This window comes from Ranitomeya variabilis, chromosome 3 (assembly GCF_051348905.1).
Source record: "Ranitomeya variabilis isolate aRanVar5 chromosome 3, aRanVar5.hap1, whole genome shotgun sequence".
In the NCBI taxonomy this organism is placed as follows: domain Eukaryota; kingdom Metazoa; phylum Chordata; class Amphibia; order Anura; family Dendrobatidae; genus Ranitomeya; species Ranitomeya variabilis.
The window spans coordinates 82,977,007-82,992,303 of NC_135234.1; the positions used below are offsets into that span (position 1 = coordinate 82,977,007).

The following is a 15,297-nucleotide window of genomic DNA, read 5'->3' on the forward strand; positions in this document are numbered from 1 at the left end:
TAAGCCCACAGACACACGAAGGTCGTTTCATGTATGTCTTGAGAGTCGAAAACTCGGGAATGAGAAAAACACATGTTCCCAAGTGGAGCTTCATTTATGACTTCCTCACCAACTCGGAAACGTGTCTGGATTTGTCAGACTTATGGACCCAACTCGCACATATCAACGATCGTGACTGAAAATCTGTTCAATTTATCGGAATCCAAGTTTTTTTCTGATGAAGACGGTGGCTGAAATTTCTGTAACATTACCTGCCTGTGAATTCACCCTAAAGCTGTGTGCACACGGTGTGTTTTTTCTGTGTTTTTTTTTTTTTTTTCCACTTGTAATTGGCTAAAAAATGTTAGGAAATCCTTATGCCAGCGAAGTCAATGAGAATCCTGAAGTGTTGTGCACATGATCTGTATTTTTCCTGTCAGGATATGCGGTGCGTATAAATGTGCAGCATGTCAATTCTTTGTGCGTTTTTGACCCATTGAATGCATAGGAAAAAAACGCACCAAAAAGGCAGCAGAATTTTCTGTAGTTTTTTCTGCTGCCGAGAGATGCAGAAATCTTGCAGAAATTTCTGCAAGCAAATACACGAACATGTGCACATACCCTAAAGGTATGTTAACAATTTTTTAGGCGTTCTAAAATGTTATGGCCTTTTTTGTGGAAATCTTCTTCAGGAAAAACTTTTTGGGAGGTTTTTTTTTTTATTATTTGCAACCCTTTTATCTGACATTTAGTTTGGAGCAGATTTCAAATGGATTTACTTAAAAGAAAATGACCGGATTTTAAATTTTTTTTTCAAAACCTCTACAATTCAAAAAATAAATAAAAAAAATCTTGAATTCACTGAGAATCACAAATGTGGATTCCATTGACATCACATAGACGGAGCAGCTTCCGCTCTTCCGTTCTGCTATGTTGACAGGGTGTCACTGCCAGCGTCATGCTGATTGACAGCCGACTTCCCGGTGCCTAGCCTGCGGAGAGCTGGTGTCACTCAGCATGGTGTTGGCAGTGTCGCCCCTTCAACAGAGCACAGCGAAAGAGAAAAAGCTATGTTGATGTAAGATCAAATAAAGCAGCAGAAGCGGTCCGTGATCGCTCTGACATGGTAGACATCGGCGCCCAGCTGATCTTGGCCCCATAAGAAAAAGAAATACAAAGGTCCAAGATAACCCCTTTAATATTCAAGTCCGTCTATGATCTTGTCTGGCACCAAGTAGTCAGCAGTATCTGTGTTCTACTCAATGATCTTCAAAGTTCAACTTTGATAAAAGTTTTAAAGTTTTCTAAACCCACCTACCATCTACAGTTATATGAAAAAGTTTGGGCACCCCTATTAATCTTAAGCTTAATGTTTTATAAAAATTTTATTTTTTGCAACAGCTATTTCAGTTTCATATATCTAATAACTGTTGGACACAGTAATATTTCTGCCTTGAAATGAGGTTTATTGTACTAACAGAAAGTGTGCAATCTGCATTCAAACAAAATTTGACAGGTGCATAAGTATGGGCACCCTTATCATTTTCTTGTTTTAAATACTCCTACCTACTTTTTACTGACTTACTAAAGCACTTTTTTTGGTTTTGTATCCTCATTGAGCTTTGAACTTCATAGCCAGGTGTATGCAATCATGAGAAAAGCTACTTAAAGTGGCCACTTGCAAGTTGTTCTCCTGTTTGAACCTCCTCTGAAGAGTGGCATCATGGGCTCCTCAAAACAACTGTCAAATGATCTGAAAACAAAGATTATTCAACATAGTTGTTCAGGGGAAGGATACAAAAAGCTGTCTAAGAGATTTAACCTGTCAATTTCCACTGTGAGGAACATAGTAAGGAAATGGAAGAACACAGGTACAGTTCTTGTTAAGGTCAGAAGTGGCAGGCCAAGAAAAACATCAGAAAGGCAGAGAAGAAGAATGGTGAGATCAGTCAAGGACAATCCTCAGACCACCTCCAGAGAGCTGCAGCATCAACTTGCTGCAGATGGTGTCACTGTGCATCGGTCAACTATACAACGCACTTTGCACAAGGAGAAGCTGTATGGGAGAGTGATGCGAAAGAAGCCGTTTCTGCAAGCACGCCACAAACAGAGTCGGCTGAGGTATGCAAAAGCACATTTGGAGAAGCCAATTTCTTTTTGGAAGAAGGTCCTGTGGACTGATGAAACCAAGATTGAGTTGTTCGGTCATAAAAAAGGCGTTATGCATGGCGGCAAAAAAACAGTGCGTTGTATAGTTGACCAATGCACAGCGACACCATCTGCAGCAAGTTGATGCTGCAGCTCTCTGGAGGTGGTCTGAGGATTGTCCTTGACTGATCTTACCATTCTTCTCTGCCTTTCTGATGTTTTTCTTGGCCAGCCACTTCTGGCCTTAACAAGAACTGTACCTGTGTTCTTCCATTTTCTTACTATGTTCCTCACAGTGGAAATTGACAGGTTAAATCTCTGAGACAGGTTTTTGTATCCTTTCCCTGAACAACTATGTTGAATAATCTTTGTTTTCAGATCATTTGACAGTTGTTTTGAGGAGCCCATGATGCCACTCTTCAGAGGAGATTCAAACAGGAGAAAAACTTGCAAGTGGCCACTTTAAGTAGCTTTTCTCATGATTGCATACACCTGGCTATGAAGTTCAAAGCTCAATGAGGTTACAAAACCCAAAAAAGTGCTTTAGTAAGTCAGTAAAAAGTAGGTAGGAGTATTTAAAACAAGAAAATGATAAGGGTGCCCATACTTATGCACCTGTCAAATTTTGTTTGAATGCAGATTGCATATTTTCTGTTAGTACAATAAACCTCATTTCAAGGCAGAAACATTACTGTGTCCAACAGTTATTAGATATATGAAACAAAAATAGCTGTTGCAAAAAAAAACAATTTTTATAAAACATTAAGCTTAAGATTAATAGGTGTGCCCAAACTTTTTCATATAACTGTATTTTGGTAAGACTGGCTGTCCATGTAATGATTAAAGGCCCCCAATGCACTTGAGATAATCAGCAGGTTTGCCCAACTTTCCCCACAAGATTGGCCTACCATCTAATGTGTATTGGGGCCATCCAACTGTCCTCCCAAAATTCCAAATTTCCAAGTCACTTGACGTTCTGCATGTGACTTGAAAAAGGCCCTATGTGGCCTTTACATCTGAACTAATTTTTATCTTTTGTATATTCTGTGACTAATAAAGAAATCTTTTTGTAGAATAACGTCCGATGACTTGGATATTTGGAATTTTTAGCCATTTAGCAATACAGTGGGGAGTTGCACCAAGACCTCGGAATGGTGCACAGGAATGCGTTATTTTAATGCCCGACTGTCCGCCGGAAGATTATGTCCGGGGATAGAAGAATCCGTTCTCGTGGTACAACGGCTGATCCTTTTGCTTGGTTTTGAAAAAAGCCTGAGCCTAGAAAACACAGGAGTGCTCAGCCGGGAGTTCCTGGGTACGGCATTCCTGAATCCAGAGAGTTAGCTGTTGGCCGAACTATTGTTCAGCTGACAATCATTGAATATGTTTGGCCAACTCAAGGTGTTGGCAGTGTTGCATCTAATCATTTTTGTTATTGGGCCAACTTTACTCTTCTAATTAAAGATCTGTACACATAAGCCTTCCTGTGTATGTGGGAGTCAGTCATGGTGGAAGTCAAACACCTAAGTCAGTGAAGTCTGTATTTAGATGATCGACTATGTACAATTTCATCGGCCCTGGATTATTGGCCTGCTGATACACCATGATATGGATGAAGCGATTGCTTGAAACTATTCTGTCCTCATACAGTATCATGTTGCTGCCGATAACAAATTTTTTTTCGGCGTAAATTGAATGCGATTACTGTTATGTCTACATTGGATAGTAATCCTGACCGGGTCCTCCATAGTAGATAGCATGTGGGACACCTGGTGACACAGACCCCACTAACATTTTAAGTGTATAGTGGTCCCTACCCCCACACCTCCTTCTCTTTTTCTTTATATTCATTTCAGTAGTACTTACGGATGTAATTAATTATGGATGGGCATCTTGCTTGTGCAAAGACACATCCATCTACATCTTTTGCTAAGCAGTCGGTTCCTTGGTTAACGAGAAAATTGTGGTTGAATCAATATCCAATGAGGCTGAAGTGCTGTCAGAGCATGGAAACCCTTAGTGTCTCCAGTTCTATCTCCCGCCCAGCAAGCCCTTCCTAAGCTTCTGTCTCTCCAGCTCTATTCCCCACACGTCAAACCCTTCCCTAGCCTCAGTCTTTCCAGCTCTATTCCCTGCCCGGCAAACCCTTCCTAAGCTTCTGTCTCTCCAGCTCTATTCCCCGCCCGTCAAACCCTTCCTAAGCTTCTGTCTCTCCAGCTCTATTCTCCGCCTGTCAAACCCTTCCCTAGCCTCTGTCACTCCAGCTCTATTCTCTGCCCGGCAAACCCTTCCTAAGCTTCTGTCTCTCCAGCTCTATTCCCCGACCGGCGCTGCCTTTTTCTGCCTAACTGATGGCTTTGTGGTTATGCAACTTCAAGCAAAAATGCTGTTGGTCAAACAGGAGAAGGCGGCACTGGCTGAGGATTAGAGTGGGAAAGACAGAGGCTTGGGAAGTGCTTCCATTCTTCAAAAGCACGTAAGCCTCCCTTTTCATATTGATTCAAATAGCAATTTCTCGATAATGGAGGAACGGACTTTCTGACTAAAGATATGGTTGGACTTGTCTTTGCAAGAGCTACATGCGCCTCTAGACGGCTTGGGAGGCGAAAAACTGCTGACAGATTTCCTTTTAGGCATAAAAGTGAAGTGGCGGTTGAGGTATTCCTGTTAGCAGGTTGCTATTATAGGCTTCCATGTTGCCTATTGCTAACCTTGGGAATGGCTGTGCATCTTCCGTATGGTTCATATGTTAAAATGTCATAGGTTGTTTATCATTTATTGAGCCCTTCTTCTGTTTTATGAGGGGATGTGTTAGCGGCTCTGAGATAAATGCGGTTTCCTGCATGGATTTCTCCAGCTCTGATGTGTTTAGTTCAGGAACAAACAGAAGCAACGACCCGTTTTATTAATATACTGACATTTGTAATCGTGATCGCTGCTCTGCTCACTGATGTCTATCTTTTTTATTTATCTTCTGGCGCCCAAAGGTTGAGTCTCCTATAAAACGAATGTTGGATCTGCAGGAGTCTGAGCTTTGGTTTGAGCCAGCAGCTCTGTTCCCCACCCTGAAATTCTCTTTGATGTGGGGTTATATTAGATTATTTTAGTTGTATGAAAGATTTCCGTCTGTATCCAACCTTTGTTCTGTTTACGGTGAGACGTCTCGGCATAGAACTTGGCCGATTGCTAAGGAATAGAGTGACGGCAACACTAGGAAAGCACCATTCTGACATTTCTCCTGTCTGTTCTGCACAGCTTTCGATCACTTTAGTTTAGTTAACTTTTTGTGAGATACAATTAAATATACATTTTATTTTATTGGTTTCTGGATGTGTGCGCCTAAATTTTGTGTGTAGCGTTCTCACTTTTGTCATTGCTAGATGCTTTGAAACTTGTTATTAGAAGTATATGAAAAAATACAAAGTGCAGGAATAGGAGGGGACACTGATTTTAAAGGGTGTACCCAGGACTTAGTTTTCAGGCATGTAGTAAAAAAAAAACCCAACAAAACAGCCATGTAGTTGCTACCAACCTGTCGGTTGTGCCAGTGGCTATCTGTGCCGGCACAGAGCTGTCATAGACCGGCCATTCAGCAGCGTCCAGTGACGTTTCATCGACAGAACAGCGGCTTCTCTTCTGCTCTGTTGACGGGGTGTGACTGCTGACGTCATGCTGATTTGCAGCCGACTCCCCGCTACCTAATTGTGGGGAGCCGTCCGTCAATTAGCATGATGTCAGCAGTCACACCCCATTAAAAGAGCCGCACAGTAGAGGAAGAGCTGCTCTGTTGACATTGAACAGATGGTTCGTTTTTATGCTCATAGGAGCAAAAAAAAAAAAAAAGTCCTGGATGAACTCTTTGCTAACAAGTGTGTTAATTATGTTTCTTTAAAGGATATGTATAATTATTATAAACGCGTGTATTTTTGGCTGTAAAGCTTTTTTGCAAAATGTATTGAAAATTTTGTATAATTTTTGGAGCATCAGTGATTTCACAGTACATAGATTATAACCTACTCCGAAGCATTACAGCACAGGAATAATAAAAATGGTGATGTCACCATTCAGAGATATTGTGACCCCTGATATTATAGGCCAGGAATAATGTGAAACAAACAAAAAAGGTCACCGTGTGTGTGTGTATGTATATGTGTGTGTATAATATATATATATATACCGTGACATCACACATGATATTTCTGATACCCTAGTACTGGGATAGTGCAATGATGTCATAGCACAGAAATAATGCTACAGAGGAGGGATTGTGGGCAGAGAAGCGGTAGCCATGGTTCTCCATAGTAATTTACTATAGGGCTGCGTTTTAATTTTTCATATCCTTTTCCATTGTCCATAATAATAACTGATGACATAGACTCCTAGACAGGGGTCGTTGGGCAGTTGCCAAGTCTCTACCCTAGTATTTATCTCCATGTTTGTGGCATATTAATGTGTCGGAAATGTAAGTTCTATTCAATATTTTCTGATGATGCACAGAACTTTAAAAATAATCAAGTGGTGAATTTTCTAGATTTCACAATACAAACTTCATACATTATTACATAGATCACTTAGAACTGCTGAGACTGTTGTACTTACGTTGAGAATCCATATCAGAATAGTTTTATAATCCTGGTATAAAAAGTCAATCTAGTTAAATACTGAGAGAGTTTATGGGTCCAGCTATATAATGAAATAACTCATGAGTCCAACCAGTCAACCTGAAAGATCTCTGCAGCTTGTACTTAGATCTCAGTAGCAGCAGGGAGGAGGGACACTGAGGAGCTGTCAGTCAGACTAGGTCAGCAGAGATTAAGTTAAACTTTAAAAAAAGATTTCACAGCCATTCTCATATGGATGATCAAAGTATATGCAGCATCATTATTAGGTCTAAGTGATCTATTGAATAATGCATTAAGTTTGTATTGTGAAATCTGGCAGATTTCTAGGATTTCTAAGCTTTATATTCTGTATCTTGGTGCTGTACGTGGCCGCCATTGCACTACACTGATGTAATTTTGCTTATTACTTGTGTTCTATATAATTTTTTTTTTGTGCCATTTTCCAGTTTGAAACACTATTTTTTAATTTTTTTTTACTTATTTTGTGATTTTAATTTACAGATCCTGGTTGGGCCTCCATAAACCGGGGAGTGCTGATCTGTGATGAATGCTGTAGCGTGCACCGCAGTCTCGGGAGACACATCTCAATTGTCAAGCATCTTCGACACAGTGCGTGGCCATCGTCGCTCTTACAGGTCAGCCTCTGGACGAACCTTTTATCAAGATGTTATAAGGAAATGATTGATAAAGCCACTGTAGTGGTAAAGACCAATTGTACCTTTCCAGCCATACTTCTTAATGGAGGTATCCATCTTCGAATGTGTCATACACGGATGTCCAAGGTCACATTCGTAGTCTCTGATCTCATACCACCGTTGATTTCCAAAATAAAAGGGTTTTATCTTTTTAAATTTGACATCAATCTTAACAAAGTATCTTTAATTTGAATGTCTGTAATTTTAGCAAATCATCCATATTTCCATAATTTTATAATATTAATATTCTATAGGCCCATACTGTACTGTTTATTTTATTTTATATTTTTTTTACTTTTTATGTGATCTTGAATTGATGCGAATGTAAAGGGGGCTTCGCTTCCAACTCGCTTATCCACTCTCCTATCGCAATAGGCCACCAATGATCTGAGCGCACCTTACAGATGTTCCCCACATTCACGCCACACTTTATGCTGCCACCACTCATCATTTTACGAGGTCAGCAGACACCTTTATTGGGCAACAATACACTTGTACACATGCACAGGGCTGCCACTAGGAATTTTGGGGCCCCATACTGGCAAAATTTTCAGGTCCCCCCTGAGACTCCGCCCAGGCTCCACCCCAGCCTCGCCTCCACCCCTCGAACTGTCCACAGCCCCACCGCGCTCTCTTGGAAAACCTCACTTCTCACCAATCACACATTAACAGTTCCCATGGCCAGATCACACATATAGCCAGCAGCTTTTGTTTTGGCCAAAAGGTTTTTTAAGCCGCCACCACAACAAGGTAGACTCTTTTGGCCGAGCTCTACTCTATCCTATTAATCATTAAAATGTCCAATACAACTTGGGTATATTTTTATTTAATTTTCAATTTTTAAAATAACCAGTAATATCATATGCAAGGGACAAATATCACTGCACCATGACCAGACACCATATTACCACCACATAGAGACCTATAATACCACATACAAGAAAGAAATACCACCACAACATATCCAGATCACATATTACCACCACAGTGACCGAATAATATCACATACAAGGGACAAATATCACCGCACCACGTCCGGACCACATTTTGTCACCACATGGTTAATACCACATACAAGGAACAAATACCGCCACACCATGGCCAGACAACATATTACCACCACATAGTGACTGAATACTAAAATACTGATCATTAATTTAAAAAAATCTGTACTTAGTATGCAGTGTCTGTGTACAGGTAATACAGTGATTACTGGTTACATTATATACAGGAGCTCTGTATATAGTGTCAGTGTACAGGTAATACAGTGATCCAAGTGACATTATACACAGGAGCTCTGTATACAGTATCAGTGTACAGGTAATACAGTGATCAACAGTGACATTATACACACGAGAACTGTATATATTGTACAGGTTATACTGTGATCAATGACATTATACACAGGAGTTCTGTATATAGTGTCAGTGTAAAGGTAATACAGAGATCACTGGTGACATTCTACACAGGACCGCTGTATATAGTATACAATATATAGTGTAAGTGTACAGGTAACACTCTGACTCACTAGTGACATCTCTAGGTGAAGTCCTTCATCTTTGCTTTTCATCTTCATCCAGCACTGTCTCGGACGCAGGTTCAGTTTCTGCACCGACAGAAGCCTGCTGCTGGGGCCCAATGACCAGAAGATGCGGGCCCCCTCTGGTCATCGGGCCCCATACGCCAGTCAAAGCAGTAATGGCCTGATGGCGGTCCTGCACATGCACATCCAGCTTCCCCATGTTCCTGAATGGTTCACTACTTGCACTTTTGCTACAACGTGACACCACCAAATGATTTTCTTTTCTCCAGATTGTGGGCAAATTAGAGCAACGAGGGACAAACTTATTACATTTTTTATTTAATATATAAATAGAATACCGTGCTTAACCCCTTCATGACCCAGCCTATTTTGGCCTTAATGACCTTGCCTTTTTTGCAATTCTGACCAGTGTCCCTTTGAGGTAATAACTCAGGAACGCTTCAACGGATCCTAGCGATTCTGAGATTGTTTTTTCGTGACATATTGGGCTTCATGTTAGTGGTAAATTTAGGTCAATAATTTCTGAGTTTATTTGTGAAAAAAAACGGAAATTTGGCGAAAATTTTGAAAATTTTGCAATTTTCACATTTTGAATTGTTATTCTGTTAAACCAGAGAGTTATGTGACACAAAATAGTTAATAAATAACATTTCCCACATGTCTACTTTACATCAGCATAATTTTGGAAACAAATTTTTTTTTTTGCTAGGAAGTTATAAGGGTTAAAATTTGACCAGTGATTTTTCATTTTTACAACAAAATTTACAAAACCATTTTTTTTAGGGACCACCTCACATTTGAAGTCAGTTTGAGGGTTCTATATGGCTGAAAATACCCAAAAGTGACACCATTCTAAAAACTGCACTCCTCATGGTGCTCAAAACCACATTCAAGAAGTTTATTAACCCTTCAGGTGTTTCACAGCAGCAGAAGCAACATGGAAGTAAAAAATGAACATTTAACTTTTTAGTCACAAAAATGATCTTTTCGCAACAATTTTTTTATTTTCCCAAGGGTAAAAGGAGAAACTGGACCAAGAACGTTGTTGTCCAATTTGTCCTGAGTACGCTGATTACCTCATATGTGGGGGTAAACCACTGTTTGGGCGTACGGCAGGGCTCGGAAGGAAAGGAGCGCCATTTGACTTTTTGAATGAAAAATTGGCTCCAATCTTTAGCGGACACCATGTCGCGTTTGGAGAGCCCCCGTGTGCCTAAACATTGGAGCACCCCCACAAGTGACCCCATTTTGGAAACTAGACCCCCCAAGGAACTTATCTAGAAGCATAATGAGCACTTTAAATCCCCAGGTGCTTCACAAATTAATCCGTAAAAATGAAAAAGTACTTTTTTTTCGCCAAAAAATTATTTTAGCCTCAATTTTTTCATTTTCACATGGGCAACAGGATAAAATGGATCCTAAAATTTGTTGGACAGTTTCTCCTAAGTACGCCGATACCTCACATGTGGGGGTAAACCACTGTTTGGGTGCACGGCAAGGCTCGGAAGGGAAGGCGCGCCATTTGACTTTTTGAATGGAAAATTAGCTCCAATCGTTAGCGGACACCATGTCGCGTTTGGAGAGCCCCTGTGTGCCTAAACATTGGAGCTCCCCTACAAGTGACCCCATTTTGGAAACTAGACCCCCCCCAAGGAACTTATCTCGATGCATAGTGAGCACTTAAAACCCCCAGGTGCTTCACAGAAGTTTATAACGCAGAGCCATGAAAATAAAAAATAATTTTTCTTTTCTCAAAAATGATTTTTTAGCCCACAATTTTTTATTTTCCCAAGGGTATCAGGAGAAATTGGACCCCAAAAGTTGTTGTCCAGTTATTCCTGAGTACGCTGATACCCCATATGTGGGGGTAATCCACTGTTTTGGCACACGTCGGGGTTTGGAAGGGAAGTAGTGACGTTTTGAAATGCAGACTTTGATGGAATGGTCTGCGGGCGTCACGTTGCATTTGCAGAGCCCCTGATGTGCCTAAACAGTAGCAACACCCCATAAATGACCCCATTTTGGAAACTAGACCCCCCAAAGAACTTATCTAGATGTGTGGTGAGCACGTTCAACCCCCAAGTGCTTCACAGAAGTTTACAACGCAGAGCCGTGAAAATAAAAAATAATTTTTCTGTTCTCAAAAAAGATGTTTTAGCAAGCAATTTTTTATTTTCACAAGGGTAGCAGGAGAAATTAAACCCCAATATTTGTTGCCCAGTTTGTTGTGAGTACGCTGGTACCCCATATGTGGGGGTAAACCACTGTTTGGGCGCACGTCAGGGCTCGGAAGGGAAGTAGTGACATTTGAAATGCAGACTTTGATGGAATGGTCCGCGGGCATCACGTTGCATTTGCAGAGCCCCTGATGTGCCTAAACAGTAGAAACACCCCATAAGTGACCCCATTTTGGAAACTAGACCCCCCAAGGAACTTATCTAGATGTGTGGTGAGCACTTTGAACCCCCAAGTGCTTCTCAGAAGTTTATAACGCAGAGCCGTGAAAATAAAAAATAATTGTTCTTTCCTCAAAAATTATGTTTTAGCAAGTAATTTTTTATTTTTGCAAGGGTAATAGGAGAAATTGGACCCCAACAGTTGTTGCTCAGTTTGTCCTGAGTACGCTGGTACCCCATATGTGGGGGTAAACCACTGTTTGGGCGCACGTCGGGGCTTGGAAGGGAGGGAGCACCATTTGACTTTTTGAAAGCAAGATTGGCTGGAATCAATGGCGGTGCCATGTGCGTTTGGAGACCCCTGATGTGCCCAAACAGTGGAAACCCCTCAATTCTAACTTCAGCACTAACCCCAACACACCCCTAACCCTAATCCAAACTGTAGCCCTAATCACAACCCTAACCCCAACACACCCGTAACCCTAATCCCTAACCCTAATCCCAACCCTAACCCTAATCCCAACCCTAACCACAACTATAACCCCAACACACTCCTAACCCTATCCGTAACCCTAACCACAAGCCTAATCTTAACCCTAATTCCAACCCTAGCCCTAATTCCAACCCTAACTCTAATTCCAACCCTAACCCTAAGGCTATGTGCCCACGTTGCGGATTCGTGTGAGATTTTTCCGCACGATTTTTGAAAAATCTGCAGGTAAAAGGCACTGCGTTTTACCTGCAGATTTACAGCGGATTTCCAGTGTTTTTTTGTGCGAATTTCACCTGCGGATTCCTATTGAGGAACCGGTGTAAAACGCTGCGGAAACCACACAAAGAATTGACATGCTGCGGAAAATACAACGCAGCGTTTCCGCACGGAATTTTCCGCACCATGGGCACAGCGGATTTGGTTTTCCATAGGTGTACATGGTACTGTAAACCTGATGGAAAACTGCTGCGAATTCGCAGCAGCCAATCCGCTGCGGATCCACGGCCAATCCGCTGCGGATCCGCGGCCAATCCACTGCGGATCCGCAGCCAAATCCGCACTGTGTGCACATGCCCTAACCCTAGTTCTAACCCTAGTTCTAACCCTAGTTCTAACCCTAGTTCTAACCCTAGTTCTAACCCTAGTTCTAACCCTAGTTCTAACCCTAGTTCTAACCCTAACCCTAGTGGAAAAGAAAAAAAAAATATTTTCTTTTTTTTATTATTGTCCCTACCTATGGGGGTGATAAAAGGGGGGGGGGGTCATTTACTATTTTTTTTATTTTGATCACTGTGAGGTTTTATCACTGTGATCAAAATGTACTTGTAATGAATCTGCCGGCCGGCAGATTCGGCGGGCGCACTGAGCATGCGCCCGCCATTTTGGAAGATGGCGGCGCCCAGCGAGGAGACCGGGAGGATCGGTAAGTATGAAGGGGTGGTGGGGGGGTGGATCGGAGCACGGGGGGGTGATCGGAGCACAGGGGGGGTGGATCCGAGCAAGGAGGGAGCGGACAGGAGGACGGGGGAGCGGGCGGGCAGGCGGACGGAGGGGACCGGACCCCATAACGGAGGACTGGGGGGGCGATCGGTGGGTGTGGGGGGAGGGGGCAGATCAGGTTTTCCAGCCATGGCCGATGATATTGCAGCATCGGCCATGGCTGGATTGTAATATTTCACCAGTTTTTTAGGTGAAATATTACAAATCGCTCTGATTGGCTGTTGAAAGTGAAACTGCCAATCAGAGCGATCGTAGCCAAGGGGGGGGTGAAGCCACCCCCCCTGGGCTGAAGTACCACTCCCCCTGTCTCTGCAGATCGGGTGAAATTGGAGTTAACCCTTTCACCCGATCTGCAGGGACGCGATCATTCCATGACGCCACATAGGCGTCATGGGTCGGATTGGCACGGGTTTTCATGACGCCTACGTGGCGTCAACGGTCGGGAAGGGGTTAAAAAAAAAAAAAGTTTAAAAAGGTTATAAGAGAAATAAAAAGACAAAAACTGTATAAAATAAAATACAGATACATCTTACCAATTGGATCCATGAGCGCCTTGGTGGAGGACAGCGCCACAGGAAATATGGACAGGTCTGTAATGCACGTTGCTTCTCCTGGCGTATGTCACGAATATTCATTAGATGACATGTTAAAAAGGGTCCCACCAGACCCCTCGCTCCTCCAACCACTGAGGTAAGAGGTTACAGCTGATTGGTTTTGATTCTAATCCAGCTTTAGGCCTCATTTCTGCTGCGAGTCATATTTTCCCCATAAACCTCCTATAGAGAAACAATATGGCGTCACCTTACCGGCATCCTTCAAGAATTCTATATATACCGCACGTGAATATGATATATAGGGTACACAATTCGGGGATGTATTGCGCTCCTGTGGGTTGCCAGCCACTAAAACTTTTTCAACTTCCCTCACAGATTAAAATAAGCTTTCCGATCATGGATACAACGATGGATTCTACAAAACTACAATTATAATTAAAATACTGTTTTTACCTTGTCCAGTCTAAGCAGCACCTACCAGCAGGAGGAAAGTATACAACCCCTGACAAAAACTATGGAATCACCGGCCTTGGAGGATGTTCATTCAGTTGTTTAATTTAGTAGAAAAAAAGCAGATCACAGACATGGCACAAAACTAAAGTCATTTCAAATGGCAACTTTCTGGCTTTAAGAAACACTAAAAGAAATCAAGAACAAAAAATGTGGTAGTCAGTAATGGTTACTTTTTTTAACCAAGCATAGGAGAAAAATTATGGAATCACTCAATTCTGAGGAAAAAATTATGGAATCAACCTGTAAATTTTCATACCCAAAAATAACACCTGCATCAAATTAGATCTGCTCGTTAGTCTGCATCTAAAAAGGAGTGATCCCACCTTGGAGAGCTGTTGCACCAAGTGGACTGAGATGAATCATGGCTCCAACACGAGAGATGCCAATTGAAACAAAGGAGAGGATTATCAAACTCATAGGGTATGTTTCCATGTGCCGGATTACATCCGGATTAGCTGCGGATTGAACGCTGCGTACAGCTGCAGCGTTCAATCCGCAGCGTCCAGATGTTACAGCGTAGTGGAGGAGATTTTATGAAATCCCGTCTCCACTATGCGTGCGAACACACATCCGGCGGCCCTGCGTTTATGGACATGTGGCGCGTCTTTTTAGAACGCAGCATGTCTGTTTACCTTGCGGCGACGCTCCGTCACCGCAAGGTAAATAACAGGGTCCTATGTATAGGGTGCGGCGATTCCGTATGTGTTCACTGAACAAATCCGGAATCACTGCATGTACAAAAGGGGTCGGTGCTTTGGGCGGAGCGGATTTTCCGCTCTGTCCAAAGCGCCGTCATTATGGACTGTGGACAACGCACCCTTAAAAGAGGGTAAATCGTCACGTAATGTTGCACAAGATGTTCGTTGTTCACAGTCAGCTCTGTCTAAAATCTGGACCAAATACAAACAACATGGGAAGGTTGTTAAAGGCAAACATACTGGTAGACCAAGGAAGACATCAAAGCGTCAAGACCGGAAACTTAATGCAATATGTCTCCAAAACAGGAAATGCACAACAAAACAAATGAGGAACGAATGAATGGAAACTGGAGTCAACATCTGGGACCGAACTGTAAGAAACCACCTAAAGGAAATGGGATTTACATACAGAAAAGCTAAACAAAAGCCATCATTAACACCTAAACAGAAAAAAACAAGGTTACAATGGGGCTAAGGAAAAGCAATCATGGACTTTGGATGACTGGATGAAAGTCATATTCAGTGTTGAAGAAAATGGTCCATGAGAAGGCTCCAAAGCGGCATGACAAGCTCCAAAAAATACTAGTGATGTTTTGGAGTGTTTTTTTTGTTTTTCATGATTTCATAATTTTTTCCTCAGAATTGAGTGATTCCATA

The 15,297-nt window shown here is 42.0% G+C and overlaps 1 protein-coding gene across 5 annotated transcripts in view; it reads left to right on the forward strand.

Moving 5' to 3' along the window:
* Positions 1-15,297, forward strand: part of GIT1 (GIT ArfGAP 1) — a 145,041-nt gene that overhangs the window by 59,903 nt on the left and 69,841 nt on the right. For all 5 annotated transcript variants that reach the window (XM_077294300.1, XM_077294298.1, XM_077294295.1 and 2 more), the window contains exon 2: positions 7,251-7,384. In XM_077294300.1, coding sequence (XP_077150415.1) covers positions 7,251-7,384 — 134 coding nt within the window. The remainder of the gene's footprint in view (positions 1-7,250; positions 7,385-15,297) is intronic.